The 23,273-nt window shown below is 44.2% G+C and overlaps 3 protein-coding genes and 1 long non-coding RNA gene across 9 annotated transcripts; 3 read left to right on the plus strand and 1 right to left on the minus strand.

Annotated features, from left to right (window-relative positions):
- The first annotated feature begins 5,582 nt into the window (after positions 1–5,582).
- On the plus strand, positions 5,583–11,146 carry LOC4351801 (chitinase-like protein 1). Of its 6 annotated transcripts, none has more exons than XM_066306394.1 (8): positions 5,583–6,500; positions 7,130–7,225; positions 7,813–8,012; positions 8,916–9,103; positions 9,425–9,546; positions 9,720–9,807; positions 9,905–10,115; positions 10,256–11,146. In XM_066306394.1, exons 2-4 carry the CDS (start codon positions 7,217–7,219, stop codon positions 8,956–8,958), a joined length of 252 nt encoding a protein of 83 aa, XP_066162491.1. In that variant the 5' UTR covers positions 5,583–6,500; positions 7,130–7,216; the 3' UTR covers positions 8,959–9,103; positions 9,425–9,546; positions 9,720–9,807; positions 9,905–10,115; positions 10,256–11,146. The 6 variants fall into 6 exon arrangements, with proteins under 6 accessions (XP_066162491.1, XP_066162490.1, XP_066162489.1 ...); XM_066306393.1 differs by having other exon boundaries at positions 9,908–10,115; XM_066306392.1 differs by having other exon boundaries at positions 8,923–9,103.
- LOC136354749 (uncharacterized) lies at positions 10,698–14,189 on the minus strand. The gene is made up of 2 exons (XR_010738506.1): positions 13,845–14,189; positions 10,698–13,471 (listed from the first exon to the last, which is right to left on the minus strand). It is a non-coding gene; the product is annotated as an uncharacterized lncRNA (long non-coding RNA).
- Positions 14,190–14,271: 82 nt separating this feature from the next.
- On the plus strand, positions 14,272–18,036 carry LOC9272704 (receptor like protein 22). The gene has a single exon (XM_066306390.1). It carries the CDS (start codon positions 14,508–14,510, stop codon positions 17,562–17,564), a length of 3,057 nt encoding a protein of 1,018 aa, XP_066162487.1. The 5' UTR covers positions 14,272–14,507; the 3' UTR covers positions 17,565–18,036.
- A 34-nt stretch (positions 18,037–18,070) lies between these two features.
- LOC4351803 (receptor-like protein 43) lies at positions 18,071–21,592 on the plus strand. The gene is made up of 2 exons (XM_066306389.1): positions 18,071–19,279; positions 20,168–21,592. The coding sequence occupies exons 1-2, from the start codon at positions 18,073–18,075 to the stop codon at positions 21,220–21,222; spliced, it is 2,262 nt and encodes a 753-aa protein (XP_066162486.1). The 5' UTR covers positions 18,071–18,072; the 3' UTR covers positions 21,223–21,592.
- The last annotated feature ends 1,681 nt before the right edge of the window (positions 21,593–23,273 follow it).

A 23,273-nucleotide genomic window follows, 5' to 3' on the forward strand; every position in this document is an offset into this window, starting at 1 on the left:
TGCTTAGTTCAACTAGTTCACAATGGGGAAAATCATATTAATGTTTAGACTGTTAGTTCTAATGGTCATGTTGGATTAGTGACACCGCTTTGGTGTTGGTTAATTAAAATGAATCACATGGTGGGCTGTGGGTGCATAGTTTTGCTGGTCGCACCCATGGCAGTTAAGGACCGGTTCGCGGGATGCCCTGGAAGAATTTATCGTACTTACTACAAGCCAGCGTGGGCAACGGCTGGGCTTGTAGTGTAGCTATCCTCTAGTCGACGCATCCAGGCAAGGGTGGGCGTGATGGAGCGGGACGGGCCCTGCGACGGCCTCTGTCGCTTCCGGATTCACCTAGGCACGAGAGGGGACTGCCCGTTGCCCGCTGGGGACGGGGGTGAAACCTGAGGTGTGGTGTGCTTGGCTAGAGGGGGTTATGCGAAGGGTCCTGTCACGGCCTCTTTCCGGTATGTCGTGGTGGCATGTCGGCGCACGGAAACGTGTCGTGGGGCTGTGTCTTGTGGGTACAGTTGTACACCTCTGATCAGAGTAAACCTATTCGAATAGCCGCGCCCGCGGTTATGGGCGGTCAACCAGATTCACCGTGATTAGACTCACATTAGTTAGTCTAATGAAGTTGGATGGTATAGGTGGTTGGTTGGGCCTGTTGCAACGTGGTGTAGCGTTGGACAGTGGATGCTGAATACTGCTTAATTATTACAACTGTTTTCGTATTCAATTCCTGTTTATAAATGCCAGTATTTATGCAAATGAACCTGCTTAGCTATCCCTTGTTGAATCCATGCACCATACCCCCATTCCGGTATGACTTGCTGAGTACAGTGGGTAGTACTCAGTCTTGCTCTATTTTCCCCCGATCTCAGAGCTCGAGTATGTGTCCGATGGCGGGTTCTCCGAGGAGTAGGCTTCGTCCGTGCCGTCGAGGATGCCTGTGGAGTGGTGTTCCCGCTGCAGTTCAAGTCAAGGATTAGCTCCAGTTATCTTTTGTTTTCCGCTGCATTTCTGTAAGACTTTTATGATGTTTGTAAGACGTGGATCTGAAGGTCAACATTGTCGTTTGTGTACCTCGGCTGGTCCTGGACGGGGATTTTAATGCACATTCTGCTTGGAATTCTATTCGGGAATTTCTGGACGTGACACATGTTCTCGTACTCCTCACCACGATAGAGGATACAATTGTTCGGACATGCGTGCATCTTCTGTACTTCCAGTTCTAGAGGGCAGACTACCTTCTTGCTTCGTACGTTGTTTCGGGCAATTCATCTCCCTCCGAAAGAATGTTCCTTACAAATTTCAATAACTCACCAAATGCCTTGTCGCTCCCACCATTTTTGGCCTTCCATTGCAAGAATTTCAGCGTGGTACCCAACTTTTTTGCCCCTGTTCACAACCTGGGTACAACGACGCTTTGTGGTCCGCAAACATACGCTCTAATTTCTGGACCTCCTTTTCACTTTTGCAGTCCTTGTGTATGTCGTGCAACATCTGACCAAGATTATCCGCATCGTCGTTATCTTCAACAGCCCCGTCTGCCTCACCTGTTATATTTTCTTAAAATCCACCGCATTGAGCTTAGTCCGGAATGTTCTCGTCTTCTTCTTCGTCTTCTTCCATTGCAACCCCAAACTCTCCGTGTGAGGTCCAGCAATTATAGCTACGCATGAACCCCGACTAGGGTTGGCAACGGGGCGGATCGGGGGTGGGTTGGGCTAGAACACCCCCGCCACCGCTCCCCGACTTCTCCCCCCGACCCCGGCCCTGCAGAGGTGGTCGGGTGGAAAACGCCACCCACCCCCATCCCCGCAGGGGACCCAGCGGGTGAGCGGGGCCCCGCAATACCCAGCTGAGCGAGCTGGACGACGACGAGGACAGCGAGCTGGAAGACGACGAGGCGAGCCGCTGCCGCCCGCGGATGGCTGTTGCCGCCGTCGACGCCACCACCCGCGCCCTGGCCACAGACGCCGTCGCCGGCGCCTGGCCGCCGCCGCCACCGCTACCCATGACTTGGCCGCCGCTGCCCGTGACCTAGCCGCTGACGCCGCCACCCCCGCCTGGCCAACGCCGCCAGCACACGCGCCTAGCCGCTGCCACCGCCCGTGTGTTGATGAAAAAATCGAACACACCGGCCTGAGAGATCTGCTTAGCTCCTGTGTAGGTCCAAAGATTGGTGAGATGCGGGCGTGCCAGTCAGTTTGATCCTACAACTGACAAGATATGCAAATAGTAGACAAAACAGCCGATCGGTTGACAAGCCGATGGAGTAGTTCCAGCAGATAGCCGATAATAACCGATGCCGATACCAGCCGATAGCGATAGGGTTTTGAGCAATCGGCTATACGTCCAATGTAGATTCTTACACTTTAGCAAATAATGATATATAGGCAATTGGCTACTGATAATAAAATATAACAATAATATAGTCCAGTATAAACCAATCGGCGAGCATTGATATGATAGAATAAGCACTGATCCGAAGGTTAAAGTATACATCGGCTGGAGGTCCGATGTCATGAAATCCACAAGATTAGATTAAACAGTGAAACCTTTGTTGTCATCGGCTAAATCCAACTTATATGTATATGCAATCCTTATGAGCCGATGCAACGTCCAGATAACTCACCAGCTGAAACCCCGATGAAACTCTTATTGGCAATCAAGAAGCAGGCTAGAGATTATGGCTCTAAGCATGACATAGTAGATCAAACTTAACTGATGCAACACTAAGTATTGAAAAGAAACATAATATCTAAACAATCAAGCCGTTGACTGAGTTTTCAGGGTGGTAGATGTCTAAGCTAATCTAATCTAGCAATGCGATTTAGCCGATACCGGCAGAAACCCTAAAACGAGAAGCAGCCGATAGAGCTAAATTGATATGCTAAGACTAGATTAACAGAGACATATGATAAATAGGTAGGCAAATATATCATCCAAACCAGAGCAATCCAAGAGGTCGAATGTACTGATGCAGCCTTGAACGACGCCAACGTAAACGATACAATTGCCTAGGCCGGCGAAACATTGGACTTACCCCTTAGCCAGAGATCGAACACCGATGCAGCCCCGCGTCAGGTGCCAAGTCCCGCCGGACGATAAAATAAAATAGAAAAGGTAACAGGTGGCGATGAGACGAATTGTATTGATCGAGAGATCGTTTACAATGACCCCAGGTGTACATATTTATACCCATGGGTAGATACTAGTCCTTGTAGGACAAGAAAGAAACTTTCCTAAAGATAAAAGGAAAACATAAAGTCCTTATAGGACACTAAACACACTTTCCTAAAGTTAAAAAGGAAACTAACAAACTATTCCTAATTAATAGATAACTTGCCATGCCGCATTCTCTTTGAACTCGGTCTATTCTGGATAAATTTCCTTTAGTAGATCAATTTCCTTAACCGAATATAGAAAGAATCCAACAACCGACGACTTGATAACTCTCATCGGCTAATCTCAGGACTTCGAAGCCGATGCTGACTCTAAGCCGATGATTACTCCAGGCTTACCAAATTTATGATTGGTACGCCGTCGCCCGTGCCTGGCTGCCGATGCCGCCGCCGGAGGAACTGAGGAAGGTCTGGTGGTTGTGGAGAGTGACTGCTGGGTTGGTGAGGAAAGGAGGATGGGTAGAGGGTGGGGAATTTAGGGTTTGGTTTATATATGATAGGCTAGATGGGCTTTTTGGCTTGCAATATGGTAGTATTAATAGTCTAATATACACCCTCGGGGCTCCGCGGGTCACCCGCGGGTGGCTATCCTCCCCGGCCCCCGTCCCCGCCCATGGCCAGGGCCCCGACCCCGAATTCCCGCGGGTCGAAATCAGCACCCATCCCCGCCCCCGTAGGGGTGGGTCCCATGCCCCACGGGGGAAATTGCCGCCCCTAACCCCGACTCAAACAAGTGGGCATGAATAGTTCTTGATGTATAATACTTCTTCTGGTTTTTGCACTTTTTGTATGGACAATATATAAAACCCTTATGCATGTTAACATTGCCCACACTCAAAAAATAATGCACGCCTTCAAGAAACTCTTTCGACCATTGGCCCGTGGTGTACATCCATTGCTGATCCACCTATACATAAAATAAACAAATGTTAAGTAAGTCCAAAAAAGTGAAACTAATTAAATAATCATATCATAATTTAAAACATCATATTTAAACTCAAAACTGACATTACACATTTTATGAATTCTTCTTATTTCTAACGATTTTAACAAGTTTTAAATGCACTTATTCGGAGTTATGAGTAATTTCTACACAAAAGCTACAAAGATATATGGCGGCGAGAACAAAGAGAAGTTCAGAATTATTTTTAGAAGATTTTCTAAAGTACTAAACATATTTTTAATGTGTTGTACTTATTTCTAACTATTTTAACGATTTTTCAATTAACTTAGTTTTCTATTCTTTTATCTTAATTTTCTATATTTTTTCCTTTGTCATCTCTTTTATTAATTTTTTTATCCACATGTTTCTAATATTAAAAAGTAACCTAATTTGATGGTGCCGGCATTTTCGGAATGGATGACTGCACTGCAGTGGTGTTTTGGCATTTCCCGTTTTGTTTCTTGGAAAAACAAGAAAATAGATATCTAACGGTGACTACAAATCCAACTCCCAATCATGTGATGTTTTACCGCTACTCGAAAAAGTTTCACTACTAAATAAAAAATATTTCAGACTATTAAATGGTGAAACACAGTTTAATCATGATTGAAATGTATTATTCTCATAGATGAAACATCAAACTTTAACAGTTGAAACATCAACAAATTACAAGAGTAATCTATACTAATATAAAAAGTACAGGTTCATCCCCAATCCTGCAATCCTTCAGATCCAATATCACATAGGACCCACCTGTCATCCGGCTCAAACAAACCGCGCCATCGGCGGATAGAGGTGGCCAAACGGGCGGCCCGGCCCGGCACGGCACGGGCACGGGTCCGGCACGGCCCGTTTCGGCACGGCCCGTTAGGCACGGCTCATGAAACGGGCCGTGCCGTCCCGACCCACGTGCCGAGCCGCCGGCCCAAGCACGGCCCGTGGATGGCCGGGCCGTGCCCGTGCCGGCACGGCATGCGTGTGGCCCGCCGTGTCAGTACGGGCCCGTGAATGAAAAATGGGCCGTGGACGGGGCACGGTTGGCCCAGGAACCGAAATGGCGCGGAGGGATGCGATGCGGACTTGCGGAGGTGGCTGGCGGGCTGGGCCATCAGCTAGGAGGGGTGCTCAACGGACTTGCGGAGGCGGCTAGCGGGCTGGGCCGTCAGTTGGGAGGGATGAGATACGGACTTGCGGAAGGATGAGATGCGGACTTACTACAGTAGCCGTGCCGTGCTGTGCCGGCCCGCGGGCTCGGCCGGCGGCCCAAGCACGGCACGGCTACTCGTGCCGTGCCGGCACGGCCCGTTACTGTAGCAGGCCGTGCCGGGCCGAGCCGGCTACAGGTTCCGCCGTGCCTCGGGCCGCCCGTTTTGGCCCGGCCCGTTTGGCCACCTCTATCGGCGGACCACGTCGCGCACGAGAAAAAGGCCGATAAAAAAAAGAACGCCAAACAACAAAAAAAAAATAGCGATTGGTCAAACCTCTTTCCCGGTAGTGCGCCTCGCCGCCTCCCGCGCCTGCGCGCACCCGCCGGGCAGCCGGCCGTCGCCGCCGGCTCCGGGCGCGGCTCCGTCGCGGGCCCTACCCTGCCGCCTCCTCGCTCAAAGCCCGCCGGTTCCCCTCATCCACTTCTTCACAGTCTCATCCCAATCGCAACTGCCGGGGCCAACTCCGGCCGCCATCCTGCTGCGCCTCCTCCCCACCAGGTCGCTCACCGCCGTTGGGCGCCCTTCGCCTCCCCCCGCTGGCCACCTCGCCCACACTCCAAACCGCCAGGCCACCCACCGCCAGCCGGCGGCCCCCTCGCGTCCGCGCCTCTCTGCGCCAGAAATCAATCCGCCAGCATCCGCCGGACAATGCTACGGGGACAACTGCAGGATGGCCACCCTACACCGCCACCTGCTCGCGCGTGCCCGCCGGACAGCCGGTGTCCCCGTCGTCGCCTCCTCGCGCGTGCTCGCCGGAGAGCCGTGGTCACCGTCGGCAGCCGCCTTTTCCACCGCTCGCCCTACCCCGCCGCCCACCCCCTCCTCCGCGATCACTTACGCCGCACACCGCCTCCGAGCAGTCACCCCGCTCGCGCCTCCCCCGCACTCCAAACCGTTGAGCCTTTGTCACCGTCGCCGCCCCTCTTCGAGTTCTTCAGCTTTTGCACCATGGGAGGCAAGCAGATGCAGATGGTGGAGCTCTGCGGCTTCCTCAGCCATGTCGGCTCCATATATTGATGTGGTTGGCGTCCTGTGCCCCTCCACTGCCGAGGCAATCGAGCGTCCAGGCATCTATTTGGACTGGCGTTGAATCATGACGAATTCTACAAGGATGCAAGAAGCTGGCAAGCAACAACGAGCATGACCGTACCATACATGAATGTGCATAAATCCAAGGTGATTCTCATGTTCCAAACCTTTCTTTCTTTATTTCCCCTAAAGATAATTGGAGATTGTAAATCTTTATTAACATGTTTACAGAAGAAGATCTAGGTGGAGGAGATCTAGATCATACAAGTTAGAATATGTGTATTTCTGAATACATCTTTGTTCAAAACCTTCCAATCTGCACTCCTCTATAACATGTGATCTGATCTTTCTGTCTGTTTGGTTGGAGGGAGTTTTTAGGAGGGATTGGGAGTTTAGAGGGATGAGGCTATTAACTGTTTTATTTGGTTGGGGGACATAGGAATTTTTGTGGGATAGGGATGGGGAATTGAGGAATGAACTCCCTCATTTTCAATACCTGGGTAGGGGCAGGTAATTGGGAGGGAATTCCTCCTTTACTTCACATAAACAAATCTCAGCCATCCGTTTTCATTAATGATCTAATCTCCAACTAAATTCCCTATCAATTTCCACCACCTCTACCAAACAAGAGACTGGGATGAAAAATCAAATTCCCATCTTAATCTCACCGTCAATTCCCTCGTGTAAACTCCCAATCCCCTTTCCTTAAGTTGACAAACAAGCCGTTTGTGTTTTTCTAATGGTCTCACGAATGGTAATTTCTGTTTTCGGTGCAGATGGGTGAGCAAGCATGTTTTCTTACAAATTAAATTAAGGATTTCTACTTTGATGAGGGCAGCTGGGTAGGTGTACTTACAACAACAATGATGAAGGTAAAAGAAATATTCCCTCCAATTTAGCCCACCTTTTTTTTTATCAAATCTTAAAGAGTATCGTAAGTGCAAACTTCCATTGGAGTTTTGACTTGTATATATGCACAACACTATCAAATTGCCACTCCCTGTTACACTCATCTGCTGTCAGAACAGGTTAGTTGAAATTGGTATACTAATTTAGTTTCATTTTTTAAATGGTTTTTACATAAATATTGTGATTTTCCTTTCTAATCATGGTTTGGCCCATTCCATGCTGTAACAAATAAGACTTTTCAGATACTCAAATACCTAACGCATATTTATAATGGTTAGGGTTATAATGCTACTATGGGGATGTAATGTTCTCTCAACTTAGAAAATTAATTCAATACCTTAGACTTACTGGAAAGTACATGTTGTGCTTTTGCAACTTTGTTAAACACTCACATAGAAACTTGGTTTCCATCAGCAATGTGATGAAAATTAGGTTATATAATGCAAGGATTTCCCCTCTTAGTGTTATTAGAACTATCTTATCAGTTTTTAGCCTGTGTTTTGTTGGCATGGAAAAGGAAGTGCAATTCTGAATTGGTAGTGCAAACCAGATCTACGGCAAGGGCTACATCGACGACATGAACATTTTTATCTCCAACTACCAGTACAACCTCGACCTCATGGGTGTCGTCCGCGAGCACTCTGGTGACAACCGCGATTGCGCCGAGCAGGTCGCCTTCAACCCGTCCCACAAGAAGCCCGACGACCAGCAGCAACAAAGCTACAACATCACCCAATTCTCCAATTCACGGTAAAAATAACACCTCATCTGTTGTACTGTTGTTGTATACATCATCTTCTTGCCACTTCAATCGCCCTTGCCAATTACCTCATGATTACATAGTTTTTTACACTATCCTTCATGATTACATAGTTTTTTTTGTCAATGGTAGGAAAGTATTAAGAAGCTGTCACTGTAGAAACAAGAGTACCATCGTTTACGGCTAGGACTACTGGGGTCTCTAATCCCATTTGCTCCCCTAGCTTTCGTCTCTCAGTGTCAGTGTCGGCCCAGCAGAGTGCATCAATGTGTTTGAGCGAACCATACTTTTATCGGTTGGAAACATGACTTAGGGTGCGTAATTAGTACCAACTGTACACTATAAACATGAGAGGAAATACTTTTCTGTGATGCTCCACTTGTGATATTAATCATTGGCATGGTAAACTTGCAAAAATATTCCATATCCTATATTCCTAAGGCATTGTGCTACTGATAAATCTATTGATGGGCTACTGCTGAATTTGTTTTAAAGACAATTACCAATTTTTGTATCTGCATGGCCATTTCCTCTTTTGTTGCACTTGTTAGCAATTTTGAACTGTGTCATAGCAACCTAGAAGGGATTTATTTTTTAAGCTGTACAAAATTTACATTAATGCAAGGGAATGTGAATCCTATTTACTAAAATTCTGAGATTTTGTACAAAACATGAGATAATTTTATTTTGATGAATTTTTCTGAATAGTGTGATGCTCGATCAATTAAGGCACTAAAAACATCCAACTTGTAGTCACACCTTGATGCCTCAATCTTACTTTTATTTTTGTTTATAGTTGAACTCATTTCGTTTTATGAATATTATAATTTCCTAATTTATTTCTTAAATAGAGTGTCATATTGATTATTCTTTTTTTTTTTTGGAATCTCAAGCTCGCAGACTACCCAATGCCCATCTCTATTTTATTGCCACTGATTATCTTGGCTAAGTACTCGAGTTACATCTCAATGAACTATGTCAATTGTGCGCCTTAATGTGATTCAATGCACTCATCTCCTCTCTCGCCCTACTTCAATGGACATCACATGAAGCTCTACATCGTAATCGGCTGCATGGCCAGGTAAAAACACATATTGTTTCGGTTTATTTGCTAATATGTTTTGCCTTTGAGTAAATCGCATTGACACATATTGCGCTAATGGAAATTAACTGAATTAGAGCAGCTGGGAAATTCATATATTGATCCTGCATATTGGTCATGCTCTGCTTCTAGACTGTTTTTTACATGTCAATGTTTTTTTTATGTTTTCCATATTCATGATCTATCACATATTTGAATATTTCAATCGCTTCTCTATATGACAACATGTGCAATTAAGGTTTAATAATTTACCAATACAGACTAACTAGAAATGTCTGCTTGGCCATATTAACAATTTAGTGCACTCGAGTTGAGAAGAAAGCATGCTATAGAGAGGTACGCCTCCCCCATTGCCGAGCAGAAGGAAGTAAGAATAAAAAAGAACCATTAATTGTAGCACAAGGAGGCATCAAGCACCATAGGCAAGTCTGCTTATACAACTGTTGTGGATATCGTGTTCACTTCATTTAATGTTAATAGTATATATAATGAACATTAGTATAAGTCATCAAGTCAATATTCTTGCAATAAACATTTTATTTTGGAAACGAGAATCGACAACCTGTTATGACACTCGGACGTCTCCCATTTACAGAGAACAACAGCGAGGCTTCCAGATATGGTTGACTTACTTTTAGCTGCTTGGTAAAGCAACCAGAGCAAAGCAACTTCACGAGCCCAAAGTAATCAATCTTGATTGCAATCTATATATAGCTGTGCAATAATTTTTTTCCTGCAACTAATTAACATGCTCATCATTGTTGTTCTGATTATTTAAAGCAGGAATGCATCATCGACAAACTATTGTGATAGCTAGGTGCCTTACCAAAGAATTCAGCCTCGACAACCTATTGTGATAGCTAGGCGCCTCACCAAAGAGGATTGCAAACTGCAACGATCGAGCTTGCTAAGATATGGATGATGTTGTTCCTATGAGTTGCTTGATTCAGCAAATGAAGCAAAAATCAACATTATTAATGGTAAAATTCAGGTACATATTCATGTATCCATTATGTATACAGCAGTGCCGTAAGAATGTTATTGCACATCTTATTCATTCTTTCAAGAATGCTGGACTGATTTTCAAAGTGACCAATACATGTTTAACTTTATACAATTGTTTGTCTATAGGATAGGACCACATACTTATTGTTGACGTTGCTCTCAACTCCTGATGGACAGAAGAGAGATGTTAGTGATGACTACTCCTCGCTGCTCAAGAAGGCCGATAGATGTTGGTAACTTCTACAAGGACTAGGCTCCATATGTAAATATTTGCACATGCACATACAGGTTAATTGCTTCTATTTGTTATGTACAAGACTGCTAACTGGCCTTTATGGTTAATGCGTACTCCACATGTTTGATTGTTTCTGGCCTTCATGAATATTGTATATACTACTTGATACATTGATATCCACCTATTACTTTATGTTGGGATTGATATCCACCTCTTCCTTTAATTTTGGTATTTGAACAGAAGTATCTATCTATCTAACAGTGCAACTATTATCATCATTTTATTAAGGTTCACATGCATTGGGTGTTTTTTCTCAATTTACTCCATTCAATATATGTTAACGTGCCTTGCACGTGCACACTCACTAGTAAATAAAAATATGAAACACCATCGAAGTATCAAGTACAACATTTCAATCCAAACCCAAAAAAATCCATATACATTGGCTGAAACATCAAAAACTCAAAATTGTACCAGTCGAAATTTGATTTCTTCCTCCTCTTCAATAGGGCCACATAAAAGCACAAGACAATCCAACTAAATTTCTCTCTCCTCCGATGTGCTGCGAGCTCCCCCATCCAGCAGCAGGCAGCAAGGGAGGGATCGAGCAAGGAGCGCATCCTGCTGCCGGCCTCCGCCCGTGCGATGTTGCCGCCCCGCCGACGACAAGGCTACGGGCAGCTTGGTGATGACGACCTTCCGCAGCGCCAACCTCGCCTCCAGGGTCTCCGTGCCCCACGCCTCCAATGCTCACAGACTAGGCGAGAAGACAAGAGATGAGAAAGGATGAGGAGAGAGGGAGAGAGAGCGCAAGAGGGAGAAGGCGAATGGATAAGGATGTAGAGGAAGAGAGATGCGAGGAGTTGAGAATAAGCGGCGAGGAGAGCGCCCAATTGATCTTTTTTTTCATCCGCCGACCAACACTAAGGGTTTCCACAAAAATTAGTGAAATATTTAAAATATGAAAAATAATAATAATAATTTTTAATGCTATTAGGGAAAATGAAAACTTTTGGTGCTAAAAACTAAAAAAAATTAAAACGAATTATGCAAAAAATAAATAAAAATGACAAACCGTCCAAATGCATCAGAACACGAGAGCAAGTTAAACACCAACGCGGATAAGTCTTCTCTGACATCAGTGACCCACGTCCCTCTGACTTTACGTCAGAGGAGCGCGATCCAACACCGACGGTCATATACTACAGACGGACTGACACGGCTCGTGTCATATTCCATTCCCATCAACCCATCCTACGTTCTACGCTTCTACTTCCTCCGTTTCATATTATAAGACTTTTTAGCATTGCTCACATTTATATATATGTTAATGAATATATATATATATATATATATATATATATATATATGTGCGCGCGCGCGCGCGTGTCTAGATTCATTAATATTTATATGAATGTAGGCAATGCTAGAAAGTTTTATAACCTGAAACAGAGGTACTTTCTAACCTGAAACAGAGGTAGTACCTTTCAAATCAAGACATGATAGCAACACATATGAACAGTTGGCTGAATGAGGCTTCGGCGGACAATAACCATCACCATTAATAATTTTCATGTATCAGTTTTCCTCTATTGTATTTGTTAACCAGATATAATTATTACGACCTTATAGAAATACTCATTAGTTTCGTACTAGTCTCACACTACTTCAAAAAAAATGAATTTTGCTGGCTCACCTCCTATTTAATTGCAGGCGAACTACAATAACACTAACATGTAAAAATGATTATGATGGTGCTTAGTTAAAGCATGCCACATGAAAATTTATTTTCGCAGTTAGGGTTTCTCTCCTCCAAATGCAGTTCCATGCTGCACTTTTTCTCTACCCTCCCCTTTTCTCTTCTCTTCGCTCTTTTTTTTCCCGCCTCCTCTCTCCCCACTAATTTTGCTGCACTCCTTTTCCTCCACACTCTCCATATCTCTCCCACTTCTTCCCTCCTCCCATCCTCTCTTTCCCACTCTCGTCTGGCCTCCTCTAACTCGGGTTAGCGGCCGCAACGGCGAGAGCGGCAATGACTTGCATTGCTCAGGAGGCGACAGCGGCCTCGGATCGTGCGGATCCTGCTACCTTTCGCCCCCACACACTTAGATCCACCCACTGCGGCGATGGGACGGGCGGATCTGGTGGCATCTCTCCTTCCCGCGCAGATTCCGCTGCCTCTCCGCCTCCCTCGAACGACACTGACGAAGATGGATCTAGACGCAACAATGGTGGTGGCTTCCGCACAACGACAACGACAATGCGGCGGCTTCGAGCAAGGACGGCGCAGCTCCTTTGAGTGACGACAACGGTGGTGGATCCCGATGCGACGGAGGTGGAAGCTTCCGCATGATGACGACTACAACAGATCCGTGCGTGACGACGGTGGCTTTGAGCAACAACGACCACAGATCCAAGCGGTGGTGTCGGATCTTGCGACGGCATGTTTCTAGATTTTTGGTTTTAGGATTTTTTTTTCTTCAAACTTGTTTTTCAAACGGACAACTTAGTGCGCCCGCGTGCGAAAATACAGTTTTCGCGAGCGGTTGCGTTACCCTCTTGCGAAAAGGTTGATTTCCGCAGACACCTGCGTAGAGGAGGGGCGCCTAGCTACTTGCGAAAACCAATTCTGACCGCATGCAAAAATCGATTATGTAGTAGTATCTATTTAACACAGCTATAAATCAGGTGTCCGATTTTTCTAAAACGATCGGTATTTCAACTCTTAAAATAATGTTTTAGCACTCAACAAAATATTTCAACTCTTGAAAAGAGTGAAACACAATTAGCACTAGATGAAATAATTTGCTTCCACGTATGAAACAAGCAATTTTTAAGCTATTGAAACATCAATAGATCTGAGTGAAATCAAAGAAAAAAAATAAAACACCATTAAAACCCAGTGCAAGATTTTTATCGAAGTAATGAAACATCATGATGATTGGACTAAGGTATTGAAAATTCACAACGCACCCATCCATTCTTACTGTGCTCCTCCCCTACGTGCTCCTGGCAGTGAAGTGACGAAGTCCTCTTCGAGCTCGCCAGCCTCCTGGAACGCAAGAGGATAAGAAGGACAGCTACCGTGTAGATCTGGGAGCTAAGGCCTGGTTTAGTTGGGAAAAATTTTTGGATTTAGTTGTCACATTGGATATACGGACACACATTTAAAGTATTGAACGTACTCTAATAACAAAATAAATTACAGATTCCGCTAGGAAACTGCGAGACGAATTTATTAAGCCTAATTAATTCATCATTAGTAAAAGTTTACTGTAGCACCATGTTATCAAATCATGGCACTATTATGCTTAAAAGATCCGTCTAGCAATTTATATGCAATATATGTAATTGGTTTTTTCCTACGTTTAATACGCCATGCATATATCCAAATATTCAATGTGACAACGTGAAAATTTTTATTTTGGTTACTACACAGCGCATAAGACAAAAATCATCACATAGCACCGTGCACATCACCTTCCCCAACACAGTTGACCACGCCGTCATCACGCGTCACCCTAAGCGTGTCGGACCTCCCTCTCCCCCAACGACCTCCTTCACTCGTGCGAAGTCACAAGCTCCACCATGACCTTGTCTCATCCGATCCCGCCATTGCGAGGTCACCTCACACACCCGTCTACACTCACTGTCCGGTCATAGAGGAGAAGTGGAGGGAGTGTGAGAAGGGAGGGAGAGGGAGAGGGACCTCGCCTCCCGCACTTGCCTGTGCTAACCATCTGGCCATGGAGAAGGGGAAGAGGAGGGAGTGGGAGAAGAGAGGGAGAGGTGTTGGTTGCAGATAAGAAACGAGTGCTGAGGAATGAGGATAGTGAGGAGCGCCCGATATTTGTGTCTTTTGTCAGACGCGCAAGAGGGAGTATTCTCCGTTTGACGCCGTGTTTAGTTCCGAAATATTTCTTCAAACTTCCAACTTTTCCATCACATCAAAACTTTCCTACACACATAAACTTCCAACTTTTCCGTCACATCGTTCTAATTTCAAACAAACTTCCAATTTTGACGTGAACTAAACACAGCCTGAAACTATAAAACAAAAAAAAAAACCCTAAGGTTTCAAACGTTTGACTAAAATGTTGTTCTATAATACATAAGTACAAGCAGATGTAACTGTGTTTATTCATGTGTGCCATAGAGTTGAAACAAACCCAACCTTCCGACATGTTGTCCAACTCCAAGAGAGTTTCTTACCATCTGATGCATCTCCTGGCCATGCTACCCATCCTCCTACATGTTCAGTCCATGGCGGCGCCAGTTCCATGCCTTCCAGACCAGGCATCGGCGCTGCTCCAGCTGAAACGCTCCTTCAACACCACGGTCGGTGACTACTCCGCGGCCTTCCGATCATGGGTCGCCGGCACAGACTGCTGCCACTGGAATGGCGTCCGCTGTGGCGGATCCGATGGCCATATCACCTCCCTCGACCTGAGTCACCGTGATTTGCAAGCCTCAGGTCTTGATGATGCACTCTTCAGTCTAACCTCCCTCGAGTACCTTGACATCTCTTGGAACGACTTCAGTGCGTCCAAGCTCCCAGCCATTGGGTTTGAGAAGCTCGCCGAGCTCACCCATCTTGACCTCTGCACCACCAACTTCGCCGGCCGGGTACCCGTTGGCATCGGCCGCCTCAAGAGCCTGGCCTACCTTGACCTGTCTACAACATTCTTTCTATATGAGCAGGACGAGGAGAACAGCATCACCTATTACTACTCAGAAACAATGTCACAGCTCTCGGAACCGAGCTTGGAGACCTTGCTCGCAAACCTCACCAACCTGGAGGAGCTTCGCCTGGGCATGGTGAACATGTCAAGCAACGGCGCACGGTGGTGCGACGCCATAGCCAGGTCCTCCCCAAAGCTGCGGGTCATTAGCATGCCGTACTGCTCACTCTCCGGTCCCATTTGCCACTCACTCTCGGCCTTGCGATCACTTTCAGTGATAGAGCTGCACTACAATCATTTGTCTGGTCCAGTTCCTGAGCTCCTGGCTACTCTCTCCAACCTTACTGTTCTTCAGCTTTCAAATAACATGCTTGAAGGGGTGTTTCCTCCCATCATATTCCAGCTTCAGAAATTAACTAGTATTAGCCTCACTAATAATCTTGGGATCTCCGGAAAACTGCCTAATTTCTCTGCTCACAGTTACTTACAGAGTATATCTGTGAGCAACACCAACTTCTCCGGCACAATTCCAGCTTCCATCAGCAACCTCAAATATCTGAAGGAGTTGGCACTTGGAGCTAGTGGTTTCTTTGGAATGCTGCCATCTTCCATTGGTAAGCTGAAATCTTTACATATACTAGAGGTGTCTGGGTTAGAGCTACAAGGATCCATGCCGTCATGGATTTCAAATCTGACTTTTTTGAATGTTCTCAAGTTCTTCCATTGTGGTTTGTCCGGACCAATACCTGCTTCTGTCGGATCCTTAACGAAATTGAGAGAATTGGCACTGTACAATTGCCACTTTTCAGGAGAGGTAGCTGCGCTGATATCAAATTTGACTCGCTTGCAAACCCTCCTGCTCCATTCAAACAACTTTATTGGCACAGTGGAGCTAGCCTCATACTCAAAACTGCAAAATCTTTCTGTCCTCAATCTCTCAAATAATAAACTAGTTGTGGTTGATGGAGAAAATAGTTCTTCAGTAGTGTCCTACCCCAGTATTAGCTTCTTACGTCTAGCATCTTGCAGCATATCTAGCTTCCCTAACATCTTGAGGCATCTCCCTTATATTACTAGTCTTGACCTTTCATATAACCAGATCCAAGGTGCAATACCTCAGTGGACATGGGAGACATGGACGATGAACTTTTTCTTGTTGAACCTATCACATAATAACTTTACGAGTATTGGATCCAATCCTTTACTTCCCCTTTACATTGAATACTTTGATCTCAGTTTCAACAATTTTGATGGAGCAATACCAGTACCACAAAAAGGAAGTATCACACTTGATTACTCAACCAACCGGTTCTCATCTATGCCTCTTAATTTCTCCAGTTACCTTAAGAATACAGTCGTTCTCAAAGCCTCCGACAATAGCCTCTCTGGAAACATTCCCTCATCGATTTGTGATGCAATTAAGAGTTTACAACTACTTGATCTCTCTAATAACAACTTGACAGGCTCAATGCCATCATGTCTGACGCAAGATGCAAGTGCATTGCAGGTATTAAGTCTAAAACAAAACCATCTTACTGGCGAGTTACCTGATAATATCAAGGAAGGTTGTGCATTAAGTGCATTAGACTTCAGCGGCAATATGATTCAAGGACAGCTACCAAGATCTTTGGTTGCCTGTAGGAATCTGGAGATCCTTGACATCGGCAACAATCAAATTAGTGACCACTTCCCATGTTGGATGAGTAAACTTCCTGAACTTCAAGTCTTGGTCCTCAAGTCTAACAAGTTCCATGGGAAAATAATGGATCCTTTGTATACCAGAGATGGAAACAACTGTCAATTTTCCATGTTGCGGATTGCTGACATAGCCTCAAACAACTTCAGTGGCACATTGCCAGAAGAGTTGTTTAAGATGCTCAAGTCCATGATGACCAGGTCAGATAACGAGACTTTAGTCATGGAACATCAGTATTCCCACGGCCAGACATACCAGTTTACTGCTGCACTCACATACAAAGGCAATGACATAACAATTTCCAAGATCTTGAGATCACTTGTGCTCATTGATGTCTCAAATAATGAATTCGATGGTAGCATCCCTTCAAGCATTGGGGAACTTGCGTTGCTTCATGGACTCAACATGTCTCATAACATGCTTACAGGGCCAATTCCAACTCAGTTTGACAATTTGAACAACCTTGAGTCGTTGGACCTCTCCTCAAATAAGCTTTCTGGTGAGATTCCACAAGAGCTAGCATCGTTGAACTTCCTTGCAACATTGAATTTGTCCTATAATATGTTGGCTGGAAGAATACCACAATCGTCACACTTCTCGACATTTTCCAATGCCTCTTTTGAGGGAAATATTGGGCTCTGCGGACCCCCATTGTCTAAACAATGTAGCTACCGATCTGAACCAAACATCATGCCACATGCTTCCAAGAAGGATCCCATAGATGTTCTACTTTTTCTCTTCACTGGGTTGGGATTTGGTGTCTGCTTTGGAATTACAATTTTAGTGATATGGGGAAGCAACAACAGGAAGCAGCAAGCCTGAGAGGGAACCATGTTATAGAATGGCAGAATATTTTGTCAGTCACTCTTGATCACTCTAGCAACAGTCAGAAAGAGTAGTATGAATAGTGATGTATGAATTAAATAAAGGATGATTATGTTACCATGGAAGGATAATACTATGGACAATGTAATTAAGCAACAAAGCAGGCAATATTGTATCCATGAAAAGATATGTTTACATTTGAGAGCTATCTAATACTGTTGCCTATCAACTTGTCTTTCAGATATTTTTACAAGGAATCTAGTGTTTTTCAACTTGTTGCAGATCAAGGCGTGCAAGTGAACTTAATTTGTTTCCTTGTTTGCATAGTTTTTCACCTATGGATTTATTAAAAAGAGATAATTGCTTATTTGACGCTCTTTTGTGTTGGAAATATAGTCATTAATTGGCATGTTTTAATCCAAAAAGTTAAAGCAATAATCATGGACAATCAAAACAAAGACTTTTCTAAACTGGACAGTGGGAGTACATGTATAAGTGCAAGTAGATGTACCTGTATTTTGTGTGCCATAGATCAGTACGTAGAAAACAAACCCAACCCAGCCGTACGTTCTTCAACATGCGATCTGCTTACCATCTGATGCCTCTGCTAGCCATGCTACTCATCCTCGTCCTTGCTGACCATACAAGCTCCACGGAAGCAGTAGCACCGGCTGCGTGCCTCCCAGACCAGGCAGCGGCGCTGCTCCAGCTGAAACGCTCCTTCAACGCCACCATCGGTGACTACTCTGCCGCCTTCCGGTCATGGGTTGCCGTTGCCGGCGCAGACTGTTGCAGCTGGGACGGCGTCCGGTGCGGCGGCGCCGGCGGCCGTGTCACCTCGCTCGACCTGAGCCACCGTGATTTGCAAGCCGCCTCAGGTCTTGACGACGCACTCTTCAGCCTAACCTCGCTAGAATACCTTGACCTCTCTTCCAACGACTTCGGCAAGTCCCAGATGCCAGCCACAGGGTTCGAGAAGCTCACCGGGCTCACCCATCTTGACCTCTCCAACACAAACTTCGCCGGCCTGGTACCTGCCGGCATCGGCCGCCTCACCAGACTCTCCTACCTTGACCTGTCGACAACATTTTTTGTAGAGGAGTTGGACGACGAGTACAGCATCACGTACTACTACTCGGACACAATGGCACAGCTCTCGGAGTCGAGCTTGGAGACCTTGCTCGCAAACCTCACCAACCTGGAGGAGCTTCGCCTGGGCATGGTGGTGGTGAAGAACATGTCGAGCAACGGCACTGCACGGTGGTGCGACGCCATGGCCAGGTCCTCCCCGAAGCTGAGGGTCATTAGCATGCCGTACTGCTCACTCTCCGGTCCCATTTGCCACTCACTCTCAGCCTTGCGATCACTTGCAGTGATAGAGCTGCACTACAATCATTTATCTGGTCCAGTTCCTGGGTTCTTGGCTACTCTCTCCAACCTAAGTGTCCTTCAGCTTTCAAACAACAAGTTTGAGGGATGGTTCCCTCCCATCATCTTCCAGCACGAGAAATTAACAACTATTAACCTCACCAAAAATCTTGGAATCTCCGGAAATTTGCCTAATTTCTCAGGTGAGAGTGTCTTACAGAGTATATCTGTCAGCAACACCAACTTCTCCGGCACAATTCCAAGTTCTATCAGCAACCTCAAATCTCTGAAGAAGTTGGCTCTTGGAGCTAGTGGTTTCTCTGGAGTGCTGCCATCCTCCATCGGTAAGATGAAATCCTTATCTTTACTAGAGGTGTCTGGGTTAGATCTAGTAGGATCCATACCATCATGGATCTCAAACCTGACTTCTCTTAATGTTCTCAAGTTCTTCACTTGTGGATTGTCTGGACCCATACCATCGTCCATAGGGTACTTAACAAAATTGACAAAATTGGCACTGTACAATTGCCAGTTTTCAGGCGAGATACCTTCACTGATCTTAAATTTGACTAAATTGGAAACCCTCCTGCTCCATTCAAACAGTTTTGTCGGGATAGTGGAACTAACCTCATACTCAAAACTGCAAAACCTGTATGTCCTGAATCTTTCAAACAATAAACTAATTGTGATAGATGGAGAAAATAATTCTTCTCTAGTGTCATATCCCAGTATTAGCTTCTTACGTCTCGCATCTTGTAGCATATCTAGCTTTCCTAACATCTTGAGGCATCTCCCTGAGATTACTAGTCTCGACCTTTCATATAACCAACTGCAAGGTGCAATACCTCAGTGGACATGGGAGACCTGGACGATGGACTTTTCCTTGCTGAACCTATCACATAATAACCTTAGGAGCATTGGACCTGATCCTTTGCTTAATCTTTACATTGAGTTCTTAGATCTCAGTTTCAACAATTTTGAAGGCACCATACCTATACCAGAACAAGGAAGTGTCACACTTGATTACTCAAACAACCGATTCTCATCTATGCCTATGCCTCTTAATTTCTCTACTTACCTTATGAATACAGTAATTTTCAAGGTCTCCAGAAATAGCCTCTCTGGATACATTCCACCAACGATTTGTGATGCAATTAAGAGTTTACAAATTATTGATCTCTCTTATAACAACTTGACTGGATCAATACCATCATGTCTGATGGAGGATGTAGGTGCACTACAAGTCTTAAATCTAAAAGGAAATAAGCTTGATGGCGAGTTGCCTGATAATATCAAAGAAGGTTGTGCATTAAGTGCATTGGATTTTAGCGACAATCTGATTCAAGGACAGCTACCCAGATCTCTAGTTGCTTGCAGGAATCTGGAGATCCTTGACATTGGAAACAATCAGATTAGTGATTCCTTCCCTTGTTGGATGAGTAAACTTCCTGTGCTTCGAGTCCTGGTCCTCCAGTCTAACAAGTTCATTGGGCAGGTACTGGATCCTTCATATACTAGATACGGGAATAACTGTCAATTTACAAGTTTGCGGATTGCCGACATAGCCTCAAACAACTTCAGTGGCACGTTGCCAGAAGAGTGGTTTAAGATGCTTAGGTCTATGATGTCCAGCTCTGATAATGGAACTTCAGTCATGGAACATCTCTATCCCCGGGAGAGGTACAAGTTTACTGTTGCAGTCACATACAAAGGCAGTCACATGACATTTTCCAAGATTTTAACGTCACTTGTACTCATCGATGTCTCAAACAATAAATTCCATGGTAACATCCCTGCCGGCATTGAAGAACTTGTGTTACTTCATGGGCTCAACATGTCTCATAACGTCCTTACAGGACCAATTCCCACTCAATTTGGCAAATTAGACAACCTTGAGACATTAGACCTCTCCTCGAATAAGCTTTCTGGTGAGATCCCGCAGGAGCTGGCATCATTGAACTTCCTTTCAATATTGAATTTGTCTTATAATATGTTGGATGGAAAAATACCACAATCATTACACTTCTCCACATTTTCCAATGACTCTTTTGTGGGGAATATTGGGTTGTGTGGACCTCCGTTGTCTAAACAATGCGGTTATCCAACTGAACCAAACATGATGTCACACACTGCTGAGAAGAATTCCATAGATGTTCTACTCTTTCTCTTCACAGCATTGGGGTTTGGTATCTGTTTCGGAATTACAATTCTAGTGATATGGGGAGGCCACAACAGGAAACAACCTTGTGAGAGAGCAATTTTATACATTGGCAGAATAGTTTGGTAGTGACTCTTGGTCAACCCAGCAACATTTAGTAAACTAATATTAATAATGAGGCATGTATGAGCTAAATAAAGAAGTGATATGTTATCACTGATATGTGGTTGTTCTAATTTAAGCAACAAAGCAGACAGCATTGTATGCATGAAAAAGATAATTATGTCTGAGAGCTATGTAGTTCTCAATTGCAGCATATTTCACGGCCTCCAAGCACGCTTAGTATGACAAGTGGGCTGCCTAGTCAAAAACCTCAGGGTCTAATGGAGTTGCAATTCTCTGATAATTCCATTCGTTATTGTTGTAGCTAAGTGAAATGTGTCGCTAATGTTGTAGCAAGATGATAGTTGTCATTAAAATTGCAGCTTTTTCAAACTTATTCTTTACAGGTTTCATATTTTGTATATGCTGAGCTAACAAAAAAAGTCACACTGCAGTTCATTAGTTTGGGCAAATACCCTCACACGTTCTAGGCCATCCGAACTTTACATATGTGGTGTCATTATTTTGAAATAATGAATATAGAAAAAGGCATAACTACTTTTTCCTTAAAAGAAATAAATCATGCAGATGGCTCAGTCCCTTCAACACGATCGTTATATTGACCATCTGAGGTAAGACACCAACTATTTGTACATCTACAAGGTTATATGGTTATTAATGTAGGAGAACAGTACCTCTTCGGCTCTGTCATTTCGTCGAACGGTTGGCGGGCGAAATCAATCAATGTTGCAGACTACCTTTACACGCACCGAACTAATCACGGATTCTTCTCTAATAAAACTAATTACATATTCTGATGCTGGAAGATTTCTAGTCACGGGGTTAATTACTGCGATCGAACTCTAACTGGGATTGCATACGAGGAAGAGGAAAAATCTGGCGGAAGGCAGCAAGCAAAAGGAATTGAGGATTACCTGAATGGAAAAATCGCTGCCGGAATACCGGAGACAATTCGTCGAGGAGGAGACAAAAGAAGCGAAGTCCCGCCGGCCGCCGCCGCCGCCGCCACCGCCACCGCCGGTCGCCGCCGCCGCTGGCGTTGCGTGTCTGCTCGGTTGAAATTAGTTAGGCTGGCACCTGTAACGTGCATCCACCGCCCAAGTTTTAGATCCAACGGTTCATGATCTGTCACCCGAATCAACGTTACCAAACAATTTTGCCAATGCTATCTTATCAAAACTTTGGTAGTTTCGAAATTTTTATTTCACAAAAATAATATTAAAATTTGAAATTGCAACAAACTATACACATCCAGCGCTACCAAAAAATGGCAACGCCAAAATTGATTTATTAAGAAGTTTTCCATTTTATATTGTGCTAAAATATAAGGATTTCTACCATCCACAGTACTACTTTTCTCATCAATCACCTTATCTCTTTTTTTCTATAAAGCTAATGCCTACTAAACACCTAAATCTCAACATACAACATACTCCCTCTATCCCATAATATAAGACATGGTCAAAGTTGACATGGTCTCCAAAACTAATTTTTAGCTTATAATTTTTCATATACTACCAAGTTTATAACAACAAAATTATAACCATATGAAAGTAAATTTAAATCTCAATCTAATGATATAAATTTTAATAAACAAAATTCATTTTATATTATACTAAGTGTTGGTAAAATGTTTTAGAGGTTGAATATTGAAATATGTGCACGTCTTATATTATAGGATGGAGGGAGTAGTATTTATTAGCATTCCTAAAATCAACATACGAGCATGCCACATCAACCCACTAAGCACACAAAGTTTAACATACAAGCAAACATAATCTACAACTTATTTAATTCTAAAACTAAACATACACATGCTAAATCATCATTATCAAATTATTTTCACAATATTTCAATCCAAAATCATTTAATCATTTCTACAATATCTCACATATATCCCGCGGCAGAGCACGGTTAATCATCTAATATTTAAAATTCTTCTCATTTTATCTCTACCTACCTTCCTACCCCCACATATCTCTTATTAAGGGATATTAGAGCCTTTTCAACCTTCATCCATGCTCTTTATATTTTAAAACAAACTGACGTGGTTACAT

This window comes from Oryza sativa, chromosome 12, assembly GCF_034140825.1.
Source record: "Oryza sativa Japonica Group chromosome 12, ASM3414082v1".
NCBI lineage: Eukaryota > Viridiplantae > Streptophyta > Magnoliopsida > Poales > Poaceae > Oryza > Oryza sativa.